The following is a 19859-nucleotide window of genomic DNA, read 5'->3' on the forward strand; positions in this document are numbered from 1 at the left end:
GTGGTCACTCGTTCAGGATGATCTCCTGCAGACTAAACAGCAGAATTAGTGACTCCCCCACGAAACACAGCGACGGATTGTGGTGCAACCAGTTAATCGTTGACTGCAGGCGTGGGTTTGAACTTGGAGCCAAGAGCACTGAAAACACAGCCGAACTACAAGCGCTGGAGTATTGCTCAATAAATTACATGAGCCGTGCTGTTCTAGTCAGTGTGAGTTAATTAAAAACAGCTCAAGGAAGAGGATTTACGAGTGTCACCTGTCAGGGTGCACGTCAAGCACCGAGGCTATCCTTTTCACTGTGTGTCCTGGTTTGGCAGCCCTGCGCTGGGTGAGAACAGCACTCCCTCCCTGCCTGCGATGCCGAAACAATACCAACCCAGACAGACAGCCCAGTCCTCCTTTGTGCCGAGTGACGGAATGCAGAGCCTTTGTAAAAACTGCAGACATGTCCTATGGGCTCACATACTGACGTTTCTGTCAAGACTAGCTCACTGACTGGCTTTCAAATAGAATAAGATTTGGATATTAAAGAAAAACATGATACATCCTAAATTTGAAAAATTGAGCAAGCTAAGTCTTAATAAGAGATGGAAGTAGGAATGGTCTAAAAGTTCACTGAGGTTGTTTAGATTCATTTAACTAAATCGTGCATTGAAATTAAGGTTACATTTAGATACAGGCTAGGGGTAGAGTCCGCAGTGAACTTAAACTTCTAGATAAGGTTGTGGTTGTCTTTCTACTGAGGTAGTTGAGTCAGGTGGCTTAAGTTTTGGGGTTATCTATAGAGTTGGGACTTAAAATTTGACAGGTGAATGATGGAGGTGATATATTTTCTTGTATTGTTAAGTCTATATTATATGGTTATTTATTATACTTATTTTTCTCACGTGTTACATCTACACAATCTGGTCCACACCGACGCAGCACTACCCTTGTGTGTCTGGGTTGTTTGGTGCCACCTAGCGGTTGCACTGAATACCACATGCACACGCTAAGACACGTACAGATAAACAAGAATAGCCGGCTGTGCTGACCAGATTGGCCAGTTTTAGCCAGTATGATATTTAGTTAAAAAAGTGCATAAAATATTAACAAATTCAATAAACAAACCCTAGATTCCTCTCTCATCACCCATTCCGCTCATGCAAGGCAGTCCCTGTTGCCCCCCTCTCGACGCAGATCAGCTGATAGGAGTCAGTGCGGGCGCTGTGAGAGAGGGAGGCTGCTGCTCTGCACTGAAGTCAGCCATAGCCGAGCTCCGGCAATCCGCACACCCCCACGGACACAGGTGAGTGTGTCAGACCCACCCCACGCACGATCTCGCTGTCTCTTGTTTCTGCGGTGTGGGCGTCAGTGCCCCGCTGTGCCACCGGGCTCGCTGCCCTCGGTGCCAGGACAGTGCTGAGGGGCAACTCCACGGAGGCCGCTCTGCGGGGACAGCCATTGCAAAAACAGACCGGTGGAAACTCATGGTGTTTCATTAACTCTGGGGGCGTCCGAGAGGCTGAAGTGCACACAGACACATTGCAGTCTGTAACGCTGGGCTCAGACAGCTCAACTCTGCAGAAGCAGTGCAAACCCCAGACCAAACCAATGCATTTCAGACTCCCTTCTGTGCTCTGAAAACCGTTTGAGAAGTGTGTGCTAGATGTGTAAAACCGCGGGGGAAGGAGGCTCTTCTGCGGTGGAGACTTTGTGTGGAGCAGCTGGATTAAAGGGTTTAGCGATTAGAGACCTCGTCCTTGACGGGCAGAGAATCCACACGGGTCCTCGCTGTCAGTTTGTGCAGCAGTTTCGATCAGTGCAGTGTTTCTGACCGGGGTGTGAGGTATCTTCTAATAATAATGATAATAATAATAATGACAGTGGATATCTGCTGCTGTCTGTGGCACTGAGTTCTGAGGAGAATGATTAGTTGGCCGCTCTCTCACGGGACTTGGCCGAACCCTGTGTCCACAGACCCGCTGGTGCTCTGAACATCTCTCCCGGGATGGACGACCCACTCTCTGCCCCCTGCGACCCGGCACCGCCAGCCCCCCGCTCCTGCGACTGCTTCGTGGCGCTGCCCCCCGGCTCGCTGGCCGACCAGGTCGTGTTCGGGAAGAACTCGGACCGGCCCCGGGATGAGGTGCAGGAGGTGGTGTACTTCCCCGCTGCCACCTACCCCCCGGGGTCAGAGGTGAAGGTGAGCAGAGACTGTGTGCCTGGGTTGTGCAGTGGTGTATTGTGCTTGTGTGCATATGAGTGCAGTGTGTGTCCAGTGCTGTGCTGTGCTGTGTAGTGCACTGCCCTGACCACAGTATGTATGTGTGTGTGTTGTGTTGTGATATGCAGTGCCCTGCCCTCAGTGCGTGTTGTGTTTTCTGCAGTGCACCTACATCGAGATTCCGCAGGCTGAGCGCACCCTGGCCGTGGTGCTGAGTCGGCCAGCCTGGCTGTGGGGCGCGGAGATGGGTGCCAATGAGCGCGGCGTGTGCATCGGCAACGAGGCGGTGTGGACACGCATCCCAGTCAGCGAGGAGGACGCCCTGCTGGGCATGGACCTGGTCAGGTATGGTATGTGTGTGTGTGTGTGAGAGAGAGAGAGAGAGAGAGAGACAGACAGACAGAGACAGTGTGTGTGTGTGTGTAGTGCTGATCGTGTGTGTGTTGCAGGCTGGGTCTGGAGCGGGGTTCCACAGCAGCCGAGGCTCTGCATGTGATCACAGAGCTGCTGGAACAACACGGCCAGGGAGGGGCCTGCACCCAGGGGCCCCCGCACCTCAGCTACCACAACACCTTCCTGCTGGCCGACCGCACAGAAGCCTGGGTGCTGGAGACCGCGGGGCGGCTGTGGGCAGCACAAAGGGTCACTGGTGAGGAGGGAGAGGGAGGGGAGGGTATCTCAGTCAGTGTCTCAGCCAGTCAGTCAGTTGTGGGGGAGGGGGGCACAGACTATAGGTTCTATAGAGTGGTGACTTGGCTCTGACTCTCTGCTGCCTCCTGCAGCCGGAGTGAAGAACATCTCGAACCAGCTGTGCATCGGGACGCAGCTGGACGCGGAGCACGTGGGCCTGAGGGAGGAGGCGCAGGCGCGGGGCTGGTGGGACGGCGAGGGGGAGTTCAGCTTCAATGTCGCTTTCTCCCACGAAAACCCCCCCGCCCGCATGGAGGCAGCCAAGAAGAGATACCGCGGAGGAACGGAGCTGCTGCGACAGCACGACGGTGAGACGAAGGGCGAGAGTGAGAGAGGGAGGGAGAAAGTGGGATTTGGAGGATAACCACGCACAGCACAGCAGTGATGTTTTGGGGCTGTCCCTGTCCCCCCCAGGCTCTGTGTCAGCGGAAGTGCTCATGCAGATCCTGCGGGACCGGCCCAGTGGCATCTGTATGGACTCGGGAGGGTTCCGCACCCAGGCCAGCATGGTGTCCATCCTGCCGCGCGACCCCAGCCTGCCCTGCGTCCACTTCCTCACAGCCACGCCCGACCCCTCCAGGTCAGAACCCGGCCCCCTGCGCTGTCACTCGGGCGAAGCTGAGACGCCGACACACACAGGCATTACAGCACAGTCGTGATCAGTGTGTGCTTTGAGTGGTGGTGGCACTCACTGTCTGTCTGTCTCTCCTGGCAGGTCTGTGTTCAAGCCCTTTGTGTTTGCGGAGGCGGTGACCCCTGCCCCCCACACAGTCTCCCCACAGGGGGGCGCTGAACATGTGGACAGGCAGCACGAGCTGTACCGAGCGCACCAGGACGCCCTGAGCGCCATGGAGAGGGACCCGGTGAGCAGGGTTTGGGGGGTGGGGCACCTGTGTGGGGGTCTCTGTCTCTCTGTGTCTCCAATGTCCCCAAATGGAGTGTGAAGCGTCTCGCAGGACTTTAAATATCTGTCATTCCAGGAGGGACGCATTCAAATTTAGGAAAGCTATATTGGCATGACTAAGTGACATTGGTGTTGACAATGCACTGACAGTAAGGTCCAGTGCTCGGGAACATGGCAGTGGCAACAATAAATACAGTAATTATACATTTAGGACTTTAACATGTACTTACATTCACTGTCTGTCACGCTCCCAGGTGTGGGGCTCGAGGCTGCAGGAGACGCTGCGTGAGCTGGAGCAGCAGTGTCTCAGTGACATCACGGCACTGCTGCAGGAGGGCGTGGCGCGGGGGGGCGGGGAGCTGGGAGACCTTTTCTTCGACTGCGTGGACACGGAGATGAAGTTCTACCTCCAGTGAGCGCCCAGGTACGGCACGGCGAGGCCCTGCACAGCGGGGCTGGAGACTTGAGAGGGCAGAGCAGTGGGGTGGGGGGTTAATTTAGCAGAATTCCTTTGATTAACCTCACTCCGCCCTGTGGAATTCCACCCTGGACGGGTCAGAATGGCCTCCGAGACAAAGCGACACTTAGTTGAGCCCACTGTCTGTGCCACCACGCCACTCTGACCCTGGACGCCCCACTGACCGCTCTTTCTTTTGCAGAGTACCCCCTGGAGGAGAGGTACAGACAGAGCAGGCCCGGGACACTGACACCAGACTGCCCTGCCCTGCCTCCCCCCCGTGTGTCCTCACAGCACTGAACTGCCCTCACAGCTGCTGGGAGGGAGCTTTGGCACTTGGTTCAGGCTTCAGTAGACTGGGACAGGTGCAGCTGCGCAGTGCAGGGCTATCCTGTACACCTGTCCCAACTGACAAACCTCTCGCCCAGCTCTCACACCCCCAATAGATCCGCACACACTTGCACTCTCACACACTCTCTCATTCACTCACTGCTCAGACACTCTGGCTTCCTTTGCTTTTCCTGCCATACCTGTGCTGCTCTCTCCTTACTGTTCAGTGAAGCGCCACAGCCTCTGGAACTAACAAGGCAACACGAGCTGAGAGGAGAGAAGCGACGCAGAGTAGTGTGGTCAGAGCCCAGCCCAGCACTGCTGCCCAGCCGGGCCAAGGTCGCCGGTCAGGGGGGTCCATCTTCAGTGACTGCCTGCCTGACTGGCCACCTGCGCCTCAGTGCCGAGGGAGGGAGGGGTCAGTCACAGTAAAGAGAAATAAAGTCTGAAAACAATCACCAGAGTCTGTCTTCCTTTCACCAGCTGCGATTCTCCTTCCTATGTGCTATATGTATGTAAGACTCACACAGTTACACACGCTTACACAGAAACAGGCACGCACATGCGGACACGCAGGTAAAACCAGGTCTGTCCAGCTGTCAAGAGATTTTGTGGCAGCTCAGTGTTTATGTCCTAATCTATGTAGGTCAGAATTAAATACATCTCTACTAAATTACTACCACCACTGAAAAAAATCTAGAAGAACTCGAATTTAAAGTAGCAGTCCTGTCTCATTTAGGTCAGGAGTACTATGTGCCAATAAGTAGGTTAGCAGCTGCTGTCCGTTAGTATCAGGATGCATTTTGTCATATGGAGACCAATCATAATATGCAGTTCTCTTGTGTCAATGCTGTGTTTTCTCCACTCATGCAGTTGGCGGCGCTGTTGGTTTTTAAAGTCCTTTTAAAGTTTTTCAACCATTGTTACCGAATACCGTATCCCAGCAACCACTGTTAACAGCGCCGATTCACTGTGTTGGTACCAGCAAGCATGGACTCAGGTACTGTACTGAAATGATCAATGGACACCGGCCCTGTACTGTAAATTATCAATGGACACCGGCCCTGTACTGTAAATTATCAATGGACACCGGTACTGTATATAACAGGACTGTTGCTTTAGAGCGTAAAGATGATTAACTGGAATTTAAAGTGTCGGGAGATGATGTGTCCATTGTGACTGACTTCACATAATTGACAAATACAATTATTGGCTAAAATAGCGTGTATGTCATGTAAGTAGTGGAAGTTGCATTGGACTCTACGCATCTGTGCAGCATTAATGTGCGTCAGAGATAGTGCGTGACAGTGAAGCGGTAGTAAAAGCAGGTGGGTTCGTGTCCATATACTGTGCAATTAGTATTTGTATGACAAAAGCAGTTTCTACCTTATTTATTTTAGTAGAGTCTAAAGTTTACAAACTAATAGAGTACAGTAATAGTAGATACATCTATTGTTCCGTGTCGTGTGTCGGGCTGACATCAACTTGCAAACATACAGAATTATATTACATTATGAGTCCAGAGCCCTAACCACTACTCCACAGTGCTGCCTACAGATTCGTCCTATAGTATACATACTATACTACCATTAAAATAATACATATCCAGTAATATATCATGCAAAACGTATATTTAGATTCATTCCATTACAACATGAAAACAATCATTGGGTTTTAGCACAGCGATGGGAAATCGCGATGCAGCACCACAGTGCAGAGAAGCATTACTTACCATGCGGACCATCTGGGCCTCTGATTGCAACCCGACAACATTTTGTTTGACTGTCATCACAGTCATAAAAAACAACAACAACATAAGATTATCAACTCTTTATAGAATATTCGGCCCATATTCAATGTATTTAAGCTCATTCGTGCGATCATGGTTAGTGCAATTATCCGATTTCAGTCTTGCAGCCCACTGAGACGAAGGAGGGACACTGAGCTACCTTAGGTGTCCCACCATTGACTCACAGGGAATGGCCAGAGGCAGTATAGGATCACTATTACATTACACACTATTGGAAAGTAAAAACATCTGCTTGAATGGTAAATCCGCACTGCTGATTGGCTATTGATCATAGGACATCAAAATGCACTCACAATCTGAGCATTGCCCCATTGTTCTCAATGGCTTTTTTTATGATTATAAATAAATAATTACTGATCATATCAGTTCAAAACAACATGCTGGGTATAGAGCTGTATTACTGTTCCAATCGTGGCACGTGCAAGAATGTGGGAGGAATCAGTGATTGTCCAAACAAAATAAAGATTTTGCAAGTGACCTAATGTCTGTCTGCCCCCCCCCTCACCCAAGAGCCCAGCAGCCCAGACCTGCCAGTCTCCACTTCACCGCCCCTGATTGCCCGGCGGAACCTCAGCCAGCCACTGCCCCCGCCAGGCAGCCCGGAGCTGTGAGTTACTGTCTCCTGACCCCATGTTGTTCACTTATAAGTGCATCTGTGATGTATATTCTTTGCCATTCTCACTACTAGCATGTGTGTGTTGCTGGACACGTGTGCACTGTGTGTCCCAGTGTGTCCTGGGTGCCGTGGTGTCAGTGCAGGGCTGTGTGGCATGACAGCCTGGTGTGTTTCAGAGCGCAGAAGCTGCTGCAGCTGGAGACTGTGCGCCTGGACCGAGAGCACATCATTGCCATCGAGGGGCTACACTGCCTGGGCGCCGTGCACAGCCTGTACCTGCAGCAGGTAAGCAGCTTCCCCCCCCCCCCGACTCCAAACACCTGTGCGGTCGGGCAGAGTCATGCGGTCAGGGAGCAGGGGCGTGTGGGTGATATCTCTCCTGTTGTTATGCAGAATGAAATTACGAAGATTGAAAACTTGGAACCCCTGTCCTGTTTAAGGTGGGTGCTTTTCCAGCCTGGTCTTCTCTGGGGGGTCATCTCCGTGTCTCTCTGAGCGCTCCTCTCACACAGACAGCTCCCTCTCTCCCTGCCCAGGTTCCTCACCCTTGCTGGGAACAGAATCTCCCGGATCGAGGGCCTGCAGGGTCTGAAGAAGCTGGGCTTTCTGGACCTGTCTGACAACCTTATTGAGCAGCTGGACCTGGGTAAGGAAGGGGGCCAGGGTGACCTGGGGAGGTGCGAGAGCTGCTGCTCAGCTACTAGTGTCTGTCTGAAATGGTTTTATTTAATGTTTATACATGAATAAATAAACACACAATTACCTGGCCGTGCCTGTGTGCTGTTTCAGATGGTCTGCCGCAGAGCCTGCTGCTGTTGAGCCTCCGAAGGAACCCCTGTGCGGAGCGGAAAGAGTACCGGTGAGCCGCCCGCCCTCCTGTCACACACACGGGCTCCATGAACATAAAGCACAGTGACATCAGCTGGACCAGCCCTCACTGCAGCAGCACGCTTGCTGACCGCCCTCCCGGTCTCTCTCCCTCCCTCCAGGGCCAGTGTGGCTGCAGCTCTGCCACACCTGAGGGAGCTGGATGGACAGATGATCGCAGGAGAGACAGACAGCAATGAGGACAGTGGGGGCTCAGAGGGGGAGGAACAGGAGGAGGATGTCTACTACCATGACAAGCTCTGGTCACTGGATGGCATAAAGGGTGAGTAAAAGTGGTGGAATATTACTGTGTAGCCTTGCATTAGGTGCTCAGTGCCCTGTGCTGTGCTGTGTTGTGTTGTGTGTACTGTGTGCTCAGTGCCCTGTGCTGTCGTGGCAGGGCTGTTCGGGGAGCTGCGGACGGAGTGGCGAGGACGGACAGAGCAGCGTGCGAGCAGGGCAGCAGTAGAGCAGCCAGAGAGGCTCCACGAGGCCCTGAACCTGTGGGGGTGGGCTGCAATGGGCAGAGACCCCGCACCCCCCCTCCACACTGCTGTACCCCAGGGGGCTGGAGCAAAACCGAGTGCCAGGACTGTCAGCCAGGAGCAGGGCAGCGTCGGGGGGGGCAGGGGGAGAGGACAGGCTCCAGCTGGCCACCAGCCTCCTCCCTCTGCCAGGAGAGGGGGTAGGAAGGTTCCAGCTGCCCCTCAGATCAGACTCAGGAGCTCCAGCAGTTTGGTCAAGAGCTCAGGCCCCCCCAGTGCCCTGGGGCCCAGGACCCCCCCCTCGAACACAGCCGCTGCACAGACGAACAGGAGCCCTGTGGTGGCGAGGGCAGCGGGCAGCGGCAGAACAAGGACATCTCCGAGTGCCGGGACAGTAGACACACAAGGGCTGCGGGGGGGCACTGGGGCAGTCAGGGGGCACAGCCTGAGGGGCAGAGCCGGGCAGCCTCGGAAATGACTGGGGCAATGGAGGGGTTTGGACAGGGGGTAGGATGATTTCATTACAGCTTGAGATGATTTTTTCTTCCAGCTCCTCTATGGCCCCACACTGCCAGTGACCCAGACATCACAGTGGGAGTTTGAGCAACAGCTGACACTCTCAAAATCCAGACACACACACAGGCTGAGGCCTGGAAGACACCACAGAGGATCCCATTCTGTAAACGTGTTCAGGGAAATGTTCCTTGTCATTAAACTGGACAGCCCCAATGCTGCAGCTTTGACTGGCTTTGTCTAAATCTCCAACACCCACCTTTGCAAGCGTCCAGAGCACTGGAGCATCAGGCCGTTTCCAGACTGAGGAACATTAGTGTACACTAATTATACACACACACTGTAAAACCACATTACTTTTTATCGTACAAGGTGTCTCAGTTAATCCTCAACCTGCACATACACAAAGTTAAAATGTTTATCTTGACCTTTAATTTTACTGATATTAGGATTCATAATTCTGTTTATTTTTCATTATAATAACTAGATTTCTTTTAACTTTTTTGTTTCTGTATGAACTTCACTTCTATAAGACAGGAGCTCTAACTGGGAGAGACACCAGTGCTCTCCAGCAGCCCGTCCTCAGGGGTCCATCATCTTCACAGCGGCCTCCCCCCCAATCACAGTGCTGAGATTAGCTGCAGCGCTGTCCGTCAGTGGTGCCAGCACACTGAACTATCAGCACTTCACAGTAAAGGAAGCTAACGAAGTAGAAGTTCCTATAACGGCGGTAAATAGGTCATCTGTGCCCAAAACCACACAGGAGAAAAACAGGCAGTGAAAGACGGGTCTGTTTATTAGGGTAGCAACACTGTTCTCACTTAGCTGGTACGAGAGAAAAGGAAAAATAAAAACAAAATGAAGGAAAATGAAGGAGCAGGAAACCGAGGGTCTGCGCAGCAGCGCCAAGCGAGTTCAGTGCCGGTGCTGTTCAGGGCCCAGGTTGCCTGGCTAGACGCAGAGCTGCAGTTAATGTGCGGGAGGGGCAAGAGTCCCTCAGCACAGCCGGCCGTGGAGCTGACGTCTAACAGAGGAGGGAGGAACCGAGACAGTGGAGAAGGAATTCTGCTGGAGCCAGTGGGTCAGTACGGCCGTTTGCTCTCAGTATCGGTACACACACATACACACACACACACACAATACTGCACAAGGTGTGTCTTTACTCTGACAGATGTGGAAATGGTGTCCTGCTTGTATGTTCTGCCCTGAAGGGTAAAGGTACACCAGCTCTGATTACTGCACTAGACGCACAGCCATTGCACTGCTGAGGAAAACAAAAAAAACGAGAAAAACCTCAACTCCGGTCTGTTAAACGGCAGAACCAAACGGACAGACTAAGCTGAGGCCCACAGTTCATGAGTGTTCGTGCTCCAGGAACAAATCGGCACCATTGCTTTTTCTTAATTATATATTTAAAAGATTTAAAAACATCTGTATTTTAAAAACAACAAACAAGCTGTCCAAAGACATATTAGTGCTCTTCAATTTGATACTAAGAGTTTAGTCTCTGGTTGCTTTATTGCTCCAAAGCGAAACATTACCGATATCTGGTCCCAGAGGGCTGATTCCCAGTCTTTCACAGCCGCTCCTCGATCACAACCTATTCTTCTGTCACAATCAAAACCAATCAAAACTCAGTGCTGTCCGTCAGGAGGAGTGTGCAGATTTAAGAACAAACAAAAACAAAATCACAGTTGTTAGATACAACAAGACCAAGGGCTGCCACACTTTTACAAGCCATTAATAAAAAAATACAAATAAAAAAAAATTGTTGGCAACAATGATTACAAGACTATTGTGCTGGAGAGCTCCTGTACTGAGCCCACAGGAGGGAAAGACCCTGTTGACTGGCCGAAGCATTGGGGGACAGAGACGAGCTGGGTTTTGGGGAGCAGGAAGAAGAGGGGAGTGTTTTTACTGCAGCACCAGTGGTTTCATAGCAAACATGGAGGACAGGAGGCAAACAAAATTAATAAAACTAAACAAAACTAAAAACAAATGGAAAAACAGAGATGGATGAACTCCTGAATGACTGACAGAGGCTTGTAGCTGCAGCCCCACTTGGCACCACTCCTCCCCTCCACACTGCGTACACAGCCCTCATACCCTCGCTTGCCTGGGGGTTTTATTCAGCCAGAAAGCAAATTAAGGAGGAACATAAGTGACCAAAGAGGCAAAAGAGTGGCTTTAGCAATGAGAAATAAAAAGTAAACAAAAAATAAATAAACTGAAATGACCAAAAAGCCGAGTGGAGCGCGTCCTCACCATAGACAATTCTCCTTTAATACTGGGTGCAATTAATCTAAGGCAACTTTATCAATAGAAAAAATCTTCCGAGAGTTTGTTTTTTCACTTTCATACAGAGCAGGAAGGAGCTACTCGTCTCTGTGCTGCACTTGGGTTACACTGCGCAGCCTCCTGTCCTCCCTCACTGCTCTGCGTCTCCACAGTCCAATATCCTATATTTATATATATTACAACAGACGGGTTAAAACGGGGCCGTCAGCCCCGCACCGCCCACGCTGAAGGACACTTGGCACGCCGTCTCTCCGTGTCCAGGAAGCGAGCTGCGGTGAGCAGGGTGAGCGGCCAGGCGCCAGGGGTCAGTTTAGAACTGAGGGGGAGGAGGCAGCATCCTTTCAGAATCCTGGGGGGGGGCATGCGCTTCCTGCCATGTCCAGGGGGGGGGCGCTGCTGACCTGGCAGCATGAGGCAGCGTCCGGTCCCTCATCAGCCAGACGAAGGTCAGAAGTAGAGGCGTAGCAGGGGAGGGGGCACCAGTGCTGGCGGGGGGCAGGCTAACAGTTGGGGGGGCGGCGGTGTGGGACGTCTCGGGTGTCATCCCCTCCAAACAGGATGCCCACCTCCTGGAGCCCAGTCAGTTCGGTTTCTTTTGTATATATATTTATATACGGTTCCGTTTCTTTTAATATATATATATATATATTTATGATTTCTTAAATATGCTTCACAAGTTCTTGGTGTTAATGTGCGTTTTGTAATGCTTGGTGAGGTGGTCGCTGCGCATGAACCGCTTCTGGCACTGCGAGCACTCGAACCGCTTGTCCCCTGCGGAGAGAAACAGCACAGCATCACTGTGGGGCACTGCGGCCAGCGGACACCCAGCCCGGGGCCCCTCTCTGCCATCTCACTATCCACAGGCACTGAGATAGGACTCTGGCTACAGAAGCTGACCTGTGGACCGCATGATTATTAAACAGTGTTCCTGGAATGCGGTGGAAAACTGGAATTATTATACAGGGATGAGAATGGTGGATTTAAAAAAACTCGGAAAAGAAGATGGTGCTAATTTGCATTATTTATCGATGACGTCACATTCACTACTAGTGTATAGATTTGCCATTTTTACAGGTAATCCATCTAAACAAGATAAAACATCCCCATCTCGAACAGTAACCCAATCCAGGCCCAGCGGTGGTCACCTACTGACCTTAGTGACCTGCGTCTGTTTAAGAGCTCAAGACAACGAGGCTGAAATCGGATCAGATGGTTCAGGTACGGGGTCAGCTGGGATAAAACTGGCGAGAGCTGCTGTAGAGCGTGGTGTGACGAGTGGGGGGGGGGGGCTGACCTGTGTGTGTCCTGGCGTGCCGCTGCAGCTCGTCGCTGCGTGTGAATCGCTTGCCGCAAAAGACCCAGCTGCAGACGAAGGGCCGCTCCCCCGTGTGCAGCCGCACATGCGCCCGCAGCAAGGACGTCTTCCGGAACGTCTTCTCACAGCCTGGGATGTGGCAGATGTGCTTCTTCTTACCCATCTCCCCCGGCCTGAGAGCGGGGTGGGGAGGGAGAGCGATGGAGAGAGGGAGAGGGAGAGTCACACACAGGCAGCGAGATACTGATGCCTACGTACTCTGTGGTTAGGAGTATAGTTCAAACTAGAGGTATATTTGGAGCGACCTGCCCCCTTGCCCACGGCCCGGCTCACCGTTTCTCCGCGTCTTTGCAGTTGGGGCAGGTGCAGGCCATGCGACGCTTCTTCTCCCCCGGCGCCCCCTGGATGTCCAGCGCCAGCGTGTGCTCCACCTGCAGCTGGTGGCCCTGAGATGCGCCCACCCCTCCGATCGCCAGCCCACTGCCTGGCACCGTCTGCACTGTCAGGTGCTGCTGGCCTGGGGACAGGGAGACGGAGACACTCAGCACAGCACACCGAGGACAGAGACGCATACACTCAGCCTGGCACACTGGGACACTGAGGAGATGCACACTGACACATGACACGCAGCAGACACCAGGCCCCCCTGCTCACCGCCGGCGTTGGTGATGGTGACGGGCACGCCCTGCACCTGGACGCCATTGATGCTGATGGTCTGGACGGCCTGCGCTGCGGAGGACAGCTGGGCAGCGCTCAGGGCCAGCAGCCCCCCCGCCGGTGCGATCTTTGGCAGCGTGCGCTCCCTGCGCCCCCCCGGACCGCCTTTCTTGCCTCCCCCCGAGGGCAGGCAAGCCAGCCCACCACCCCCGGAGCTGGAGGGGGATGTTGCTGTGGCCACCATGGTCTCCTGGAGCTGCACCGTCTGCCACTCTCCTGACGCTGTCTTGATGAGGACCTGAGGATGGGGGGGCAGGTTAGGGGTTACACTGGTTCAATTATTATGTGCAACAAAGCTGAGAGACACAGACAGTCAGTGCAGTGGATTTTACCTGTGTGGGCTCGGAGGGCGTGACCTGCAGGCTGGGGGCCGGCTGTCTTTGGGGGACGGGTGGCAGGGTGGCGGAGGCGGCCTGTACCACTTTCAGTGCCTGTGGGGGGATCTGTACCACCTGCGGCTCCTGCTTGGGCTGCACCAGCTGCACCTGCTGCACCACGGCCGGCTGCCCCCCGCCCGGGTTCTGTACGATCAGCAGGTTATTGCCAGCCTGGGGAGAGAGGGAGCACTCACACTGCAGAACTGCCCACAAAGATGCACTACACACTTCACACTACCAACACGATACGATATCGATCGACACAATACTAGAATTTTGAAGTTCGATACGATACCAGTTCAGTTTCATGATATTCATAGATTTTATTTTTTTAAATCTAAACCCAAAATAAATTAACATTCCTTTAATAAAAGATAAACAATATTCACTCCAGGTCAAACGGTGCCAGAGCAGTAAACAATAATTATAGTATTAAGAAAACTTTGTCCAGAATTCAATAACCATTAAAACATTTTCTTCAGAACAATAGGGTGCCTTGGAATCTGTTATCAAGTGGGAACACATGCTTATGATATGTGTTACGATTAATTAAGCTTTTTGGCAATCACCAGGTCCCTTGAGAGAAACACAATGCATGTCAATGTAGTCCTGGGTCAGTCTTGACCCCGACGGACTGCAGATGAGCTCAGAGGCACTGTGTTTATGAATTTGGATTTAATTAAATACAGGCCAAAGAATGTTATATCAAATATTATGCAAAACTATTTATTTTACGGACACTATAAAAGGTAGTTCCCTTTCAAAATAAAGTTTAATGTACAAAGCTGAATAAATAGGTACAAAAGTAAGCTGCTTTGGATGAAAATGTCAGTCAAATAATTAAATAAGTAGTAGCCTGTTATCTCTACGTCATGCATACAATTTACATAGCTCTAAAGCTTTGAAAACATAAGTGCGGGAGATGAAATAAGCAGTGACAGAAACCGGTCAGCAGCGTGGGCGGGGGGGCACGTAGTTAAGCGGGGGTGCGCATTGTTGTTCTGCAGGCGGGGGGTGCGCGTTGTAGCATATTTTGTTTGAAATGCGTGAGAGCATGAGGTGGAGCCTCAATGCGTGAGACTTGAGAGCTATGAATTTATATTTGTATCCCACGGTTTATTAATTCATGCTCATGGTTAAATAATTTGTTCACAAAGTTGGTAAATTTAAATGTAATAATTTTGTCTGCTCTCATATTTAAAACACTGCTTTTATTGAGTGCTATTCTGCTAGACAGTTACAGCTCTGTAGTGTCCACAATGCTATCAGCAATGCACGTCCTTCAGTCACCTGTCTGCGCCTGCGCAGTTTGTCAGGGGATGCAGGAATCCATGGGGATACTGAATTGGTTTCAGCACCTGTTGTCTCTTCGTTGTTTCCACCTGAGGTGTATGGTGTCATTGTGCAGACAAAGTGAGAAGCCTTTTTTTTTTTTTTTTTTAATCTCCATCTTTTACATGAAGGACACAATCACGCAAGTTTCGTTTTACAAGTAGAGAGCTCTGATACTTTCGATATTACCGAATGAATACCTCAGAACCATTTCTGAAATGTGGGATCACGGTAGTATCGAAGTATCAGTGTTGAGTAAACCAACTGCCAAGCAGCGCCTGGGACACAGCGCTGCACACTCACGGCACGGCACGGCACGGTCTCTCTCACTGAGGGAGGGGCTTGGCCAGCCTACCTGTATGATGTTGTCGGCAGTCGTCTCGATCAGCAGCGTCTCCACCTGCTCAGTCATTGCCATGGCTGGAGGGGGGGACTGCTGGGGGGGCGCGGCAGCAGCCAGCTTCTTGCGGGAGCGGCGAGCGGTCTTAACAGGGGAAGCGGGTGCGGTTGTGGTGACGATCTCGCCCCCCGCCTCCCCCATGCTCAGGGGCAGTGTGAAGCCGCTGGGCAGACGCACCACGCTGCTCTGCCGCCGCTGGGAGGGCTTGATGGCAACGGTCTTATGCTGCTGCGGGGGGGCGGGGGAGGGCGTGGTGAGGATGGCCTGGTTGGTGCCGGGGAGAATCTGGAATTGGCCACCCTGGTGCATCCCCGTTAACTGGATAGTCTGCCCCCCACCACCCTGCAGCTGCGGCACCACCTGGTACTGGATGTTGGTGCCGGCGCGGCCGGGCTTGCTCAACATGGCTGGGTTCTGGATGGTGAGCAGCAGGGGCGCGCCCGGGTTTGAGGAGCCCAACCCAGCAGGCAGCTGGATCACGCTGCCCTTGGCAGACAGGAAGCCCAGGTTCTTGGGTGGCGCTGGTGCGATGGGCGCAGGCTTGATGGGCAGCAGCCTGCGGGCAGCTGGCTGGATGGGGGTGCTGCTCACGGGTGCCTGGGCTGCAGGGGGGCCGATCTTACTGCAGGTGGCGGCGAGGAGGGCCAGGGGGGAGGGCTGGGAGTCCTGCAGAGGGAGGGACAGCACAAACAGGACAGGAGACGCCAGTGTCAGGGCAGGACAAAGTTCAACACAGCAAGTACAGAGATCATCCTTAGCGCCTTGAAACTGAAACTCACGTCAAGGCATTAAAGTCCTGTGTCATTTATATTCTTTACAATACAGTACTTCCTATGGAAGTTTTCACACTGGCCTTGTCATGTCAAAAATAGATCTCATCCTATTGTTTTTTTTGGGGTCGGGCATCAATTGTTTTAATCTAACCGAACACATTGCAGCTCATAGTCACATCACCATGACATAACCACCCAGCTGCTGAATTTCTAATTGCAGATGTGTCACAGTAGACCAAGCATTATAACAAAACTAATAAAAACTAAAGTTCACATTAAAACAAGGAAATATATAGAGTGACATTGGTGCCACATTAATTCCTCTATTGGTAAACATTTGTTTTAAAGCTCGATTATCCTAACTTTACTTGTTCTCTCAATGTGTTGCGTGTTCACGCAGAGCATCTTCACACTGTGCCTCAACTGCCTTCATCAGTAGTAGCTGCTGTAGGTACAGCAGGTGATCGCAATAAGGAAACTATACAGTACAGCAGTACCACTCGCTCTACTGTATGACGGAGCACTGTCCTTAAAAACCTAACAGCGGTAGTTACACAATAGAAAAAACACTTCAAATAATAAAATGTGTGTTATTATCATCATCATCATTAATGAACATGAATTGATGTCATTAATAATGATGATGAGAACAATAATCACTCATTTGGAATCAAAGAGTTTTTAGTGTTATCCTTTCTACATCTGAAAGTCATAACAAGGCATGAAAATAATTATTATACATATTACATATGATTACTGATGTCATTCAATTTATAGTCATTAAATGCAATGTGTGATTTCTATATATTTTGTGTCTTGAGTTTGTTTTCACATCTACTATCTTGACTGGTCCTGCATTCACAGTGGGCCGGGGTGTGAGGATCCTTACCTGTGCTGAGGTGGCAGAGGGCTGCAGATATTCACTGGGACTGACAGCTGCTGTGGCGGCCATGCTGTCCTGTTGGTCTGCAAAAGAACGACACGCTCAGCTCAGCCTGCAGCACTACACCAGAGAGCTGGTTCACAACCCTGCAGGGCAGTGAGCAGCTGCTGCACAGTGCACGGCCACACTGACACAGCACCTGGCTCTCAACTCCTGAGCGCTGCTGTAGCCCTAAAGCCACTAGTCTGCAGATTAACAAAGAGATCAATGAAATCCTCTAACTTCCCATTCCTCTCTCTCGGCCTGGAAACTGCAAAGCACAACACTACTCTACTACTAACATCAGAAAACTGCACACAAAACATTTAAGTACATACACACAGTTCTACAGTTGACAATTCAAAACTACTAATAAAAATAAACAAAAAGATGCACAGCAGACATAAACCTGTCTCAGGGAGATGAGTGCCCTCTCCCTCGCCTTGGGCGGCTCTTTTGCTGTTAGTTCAGTTCTCTCTCACGGATCAAACTGCAAACCAAACAGGCTGAGAGGAAATGGAAGCACACAGCAGCTGACAACAGATCTGTGCAGCTTCCTGTGATGTGGTAACAGGCCTGTGCATCGCAGACCGTGACACTGCCAGACTGCACAGTCAAGCTGCATCACAGGCCAGGGCTGACTTTTCCATTTGGGTAGCAAGAAGTGAACATCAAATACCTTGCTGATAACACAGTGGCAGGAAATTTCATGTGTTGAAGGAGGCTATTAAAGTGCAACAATAACAACTGTGAAAAGCATATAGGAGTAAATGTCTCACACAGGACAAGAAGTGTGTGTTTCAAAAGTGCACCCAGCTAACAAGAAGTCACTTCTGTACAGCAGGTCGCTGTGTGGGGGTCAGCTGGGGTCAACGGAGGAGGCTGTTCCCAGCCCCTGACCGCAGCCATCCACCTCCACTGGGCTGGCCATCCAGTACTCAATCATAACCAAGGCGCCCATGTCAGGACACACAGGCTACACTGAAATTGGGCAAGCAATGCACCTATGAGCCAACGCTGGGCAGGGCAGTGGTGACCCGTGTTGCACTGGCCACCCGATGACCCGTATCTGAGCGGAAGGAAGCCAGGAGGGGCGGGGTAGATTATAAACCCGGGTGCAGCGAGTTTGCAGGACAGCTGACGGCCCTGTGGAGGCGGGCAACTGGCTCAATCGCTGGCAGTTCAGACCGTGCAGTGAGGATGGATGGTAGTTATTACTGATACAGCAGCTCCCCGGGTACGACCAACACAGCCACAGTGAAACGCAATGCAGAGCAGCAGCGAGTGGGTTCACAGACGCCGTTCAGAAGAGTGCCAGCCCCGCTGCAGCGCCGCAGCCTTCATATTTGTGTACCGGGCCCTTTAAACGCGGGACTCGGGGATAACACTGTGGGGCCGCCTGAAACAGCGCCGCCATCAGACACAGGCGGCCGGGCAGACGCGCTCAGCCAGCGATGGAGCGCTTTACACCCGCTGCTGCACCGGCCAACACAACAAAGAGGCCCGCTGCACACACACCGGCCACGGCTGCGCAGGCGAGCCCCGGGCCTGGGCCGGGATACGAACCGCGACCACAGATACACCGAGCGCCCGTCTGTGGACAGAAATACAACCAGATTCCGTGTAAACTTGGGAGAAATAAAAAGCTCACAGATCCACCAGCTGGTACACGTTTCCACCTCGTTTTTTTACTGCATTTTTTACACCCCCGGGTTTCATACAGAGTCGTTTTTGTTTAAAAAATCAATTGTTTTATGAAGTACAATGTAATATAAACACCAACGTTTGATTCCTACCCACCGCTCATGACGACATTCGCTGTCCGTGAGCCTCCGAGAGCGAGCCCGACTGAGACACCGCCCTTGAGCGGGGGCCAATCCAGATGCAGGCGGTTTCTTGAGTGACGAGACGCCTAGCCAATCCACGCCAACCACCTCCTTGAGTGAAGCAGAAACTAGCCAATGACGTGTCCGAGAGCGTTCATTCTTCCGATTGACGTCAAACAGGACCAATAGAATACCGAGTTCAGGGCTCTGAAGGCGGATCTCGGGGAATGGATTGATGGGAGTCTAGCCAATGAGACGAGTCTTCAGTTTGACTGACGTCCCGGGTATCCAATCAGTTCAGCTACAGACCTTTCACTCAAACTTAGACTGACAACTGCTCTGGCCAAAGAGTGAACAGAGATGGCTGGCCTATGGAGCGAACAATAACAGGATTGGCGGCATGAGAAGAATGACGTACTTTCAATTATAAAGATTGACATTCGGGGTTTTTTCACCCTCTTCACAAAGGAGGCGGGACAGTCAGTGAAACCAAGATGACTATTGGAGAGTTTAAAATAACTGGCAGGGTCTATTAACCAACGGGATTGTACGACGGGTGCAAGGGTGTTGTCAATGTGAGAAGAGGCAACTACAGATGTAGACGTATTTTATGTACGCAGTATAATCTCTAGAGGAGTACTTTAAAAACAATGGGCTGCACTAATCCCCCAGCTAGCCTGTATCATAGTCCATGTGCGAAGGTATTTGTATTTCTCGAATAATCAACACAAGCATATTGTCCAAACTCCCCCAGTGTAAACGCTACTGCACTGTGAAAGGGGCCAGATGCATCATCTCAGAAGCTGTATATGCGGACATAATAATAATTCTCACAAACACTGATGCACATCACAGTTGTGCCACTAGGGGGAGCCAGCTGCATTAGAATCCCTGGGAGAGTCCTCCAACCCCCGGAGAGAGGATTCTGAACCACCTGTATCATGGGTTGGGACTGTTCTGGGCCCATTTTATTGTGTTGTTTTATGATGTAACCACTTAAAAACGAGCCTGAGTGAAT

General features: G+C 51.6%; 3 protein-coding genes across 3 annotated transcripts; 2 read left to right on the forward strand and 1 right to left on the reverse strand.

Annotated features, from left to right (window-relative positions):
• Positions 1-1181: 1181 nt before the first annotated feature.
• scrn2 (secernin 2) lies at positions 1182-5045 on the forward strand. The gene is made up of 9 exons (XM_066698908.1): positions 1182-1291; positions 1963-2188; positions 2373-2554; positions 2659-2858; positions 2992-3207; positions 3314-3479; positions 3615-3762; positions 4058-4227; positions 4463-5045. Exons 2-8 carry the CDS (start codon positions 1994-1996, stop codon positions 4217-4219), a joined length of 1269 nt encoding a protein of 422 aa, XP_066555005.1. The 5' UTR covers positions 1182-1291; positions 1963-1993; the 3' UTR covers positions 4220-4227; positions 4463-5045.
• Positions 5046-7309: 2264 nt separating this feature from the next.
• LOC136747304 (leucine-rich repeat-containing protein 46-like) lies at positions 7310-9097 on the forward strand. Its single transcript, XM_066700241.1, has 5 exons — positions 7310-7456; positions 7553-7662; positions 7806-7875; positions 8006-8166; positions 8284-9097. Exons 1-5 carry the CDS (start codon positions 7404-7406, stop codon positions 8844-8846), a joined length of 957 nt encoding a protein of 318 aa, XP_066556338.1. The 5' UTR covers positions 7310-7403; the 3' UTR covers positions 8847-9097.
• A 557-nt stretch (positions 9098-9654) lies between these two features.
• Positions 9655-18886, reverse strand: sp2 (sp2 transcription factor). Its single transcript, XM_066698909.1, has 8 exons — positions 18816-18886; positions 16983-17059; positions 15276-15986; positions 13544-13759; positions 13149-13449; positions 12828-13011; positions 12474-12667; positions 9655-11950 (listed from the first exon to the last, which is right to left on the reverse strand). The coding sequence occupies exons 1-8, from the start codon at positions 18820-18822 to the stop codon at positions 11850-11852; spliced, it is 1791 nt and encodes a 596-aa protein (XP_066555006.1). The 5' UTR covers positions 18823-18886; the 3' UTR covers positions 9655-11849.
• Between the last annotated feature and the right edge of the window lie 973 nt (positions 18887-19859).

Source organism: Amia ocellicauda, chromosome 3, assembly GCF_036373705.1.
Source record: "Amia ocellicauda isolate fAmiCal2 chromosome 3, fAmiCal2.hap1, whole genome shotgun sequence".
In the NCBI taxonomy this organism is placed as follows: Eukaryota; Metazoa; Chordata; class Actinopteri; order Amiiformes; family Amiidae; genus Amia; species Amia ocellicauda.

What these genes read in the sequence shown, in the direction of transcription:
- sp2 (XM_066698909.1), bottom strand. An exon ending in CCTCTGCCACCTCAGCACAG is followed by an intron (nt 15,987 to 16,982) that starts GTAAGGATCCTC and finishes CTCCCTCTGCAG; the next exon opens with GACTCCCAGCCCTCCCCCCT. An exon ending in TGCAAAGACGCGGAGAAACG is followed by an intron (nt 12,668 to 12,827) that starts GTGAGCCGGGCC and finishes CCCCGCTCTCAG; the next exon opens with GCCGGGGGAGATGGGTAAGA.
- scrn2 (XM_066698908.1), top strand. Translation starts at nt 1,994, where the DNA reads ATGGACGACCCACTCTCTGCCCCCTGCGACCCGGCACCGCCAGCCCCC. An exon ending in GCCACGCCCGACCCCTCCAG is followed by an intron (nt 3,480 to 3,614) that starts GTCAGAACCCGG and finishes CTCTCCTGGCAG; the next exon opens with GTCTGTGTTCAAGCCCTTTG. An exon ending in GCGCCATGGAGAGGGACCCG is followed by an intron (nt 3,763 to 4,057) that starts GTGAGCAGGGTT and finishes TCACGCTCCCAG; the next exon opens with GTGTGGGGCTCGAGGCTGCA.
- LOC136747304 (XM_066700241.1), top strand. Translation starts at nt 7,404, where the DNA reads ATGCAGAATGAAATTACGAAGATTGAAAACTTGGAACCCCTGTCCTGT. An exon ending in GAACCCCTGTCCTGTTTAAG is followed by an intron (nt 7,457 to 7,552) that starts GTGGGTGCTTTT and finishes CTCCCTGCCCAG; the next exon opens with GTTCCTCACCCTTGCTGGGA. An exon ending in GTCACTGGATGGCATAAAGG is followed by an intron (nt 8,167 to 8,283) that starts GTGAGTAAAAGT and finishes CTGTCGTGGCAG; the next exon opens with GGCTGTTCGGGGAGCTGCGG.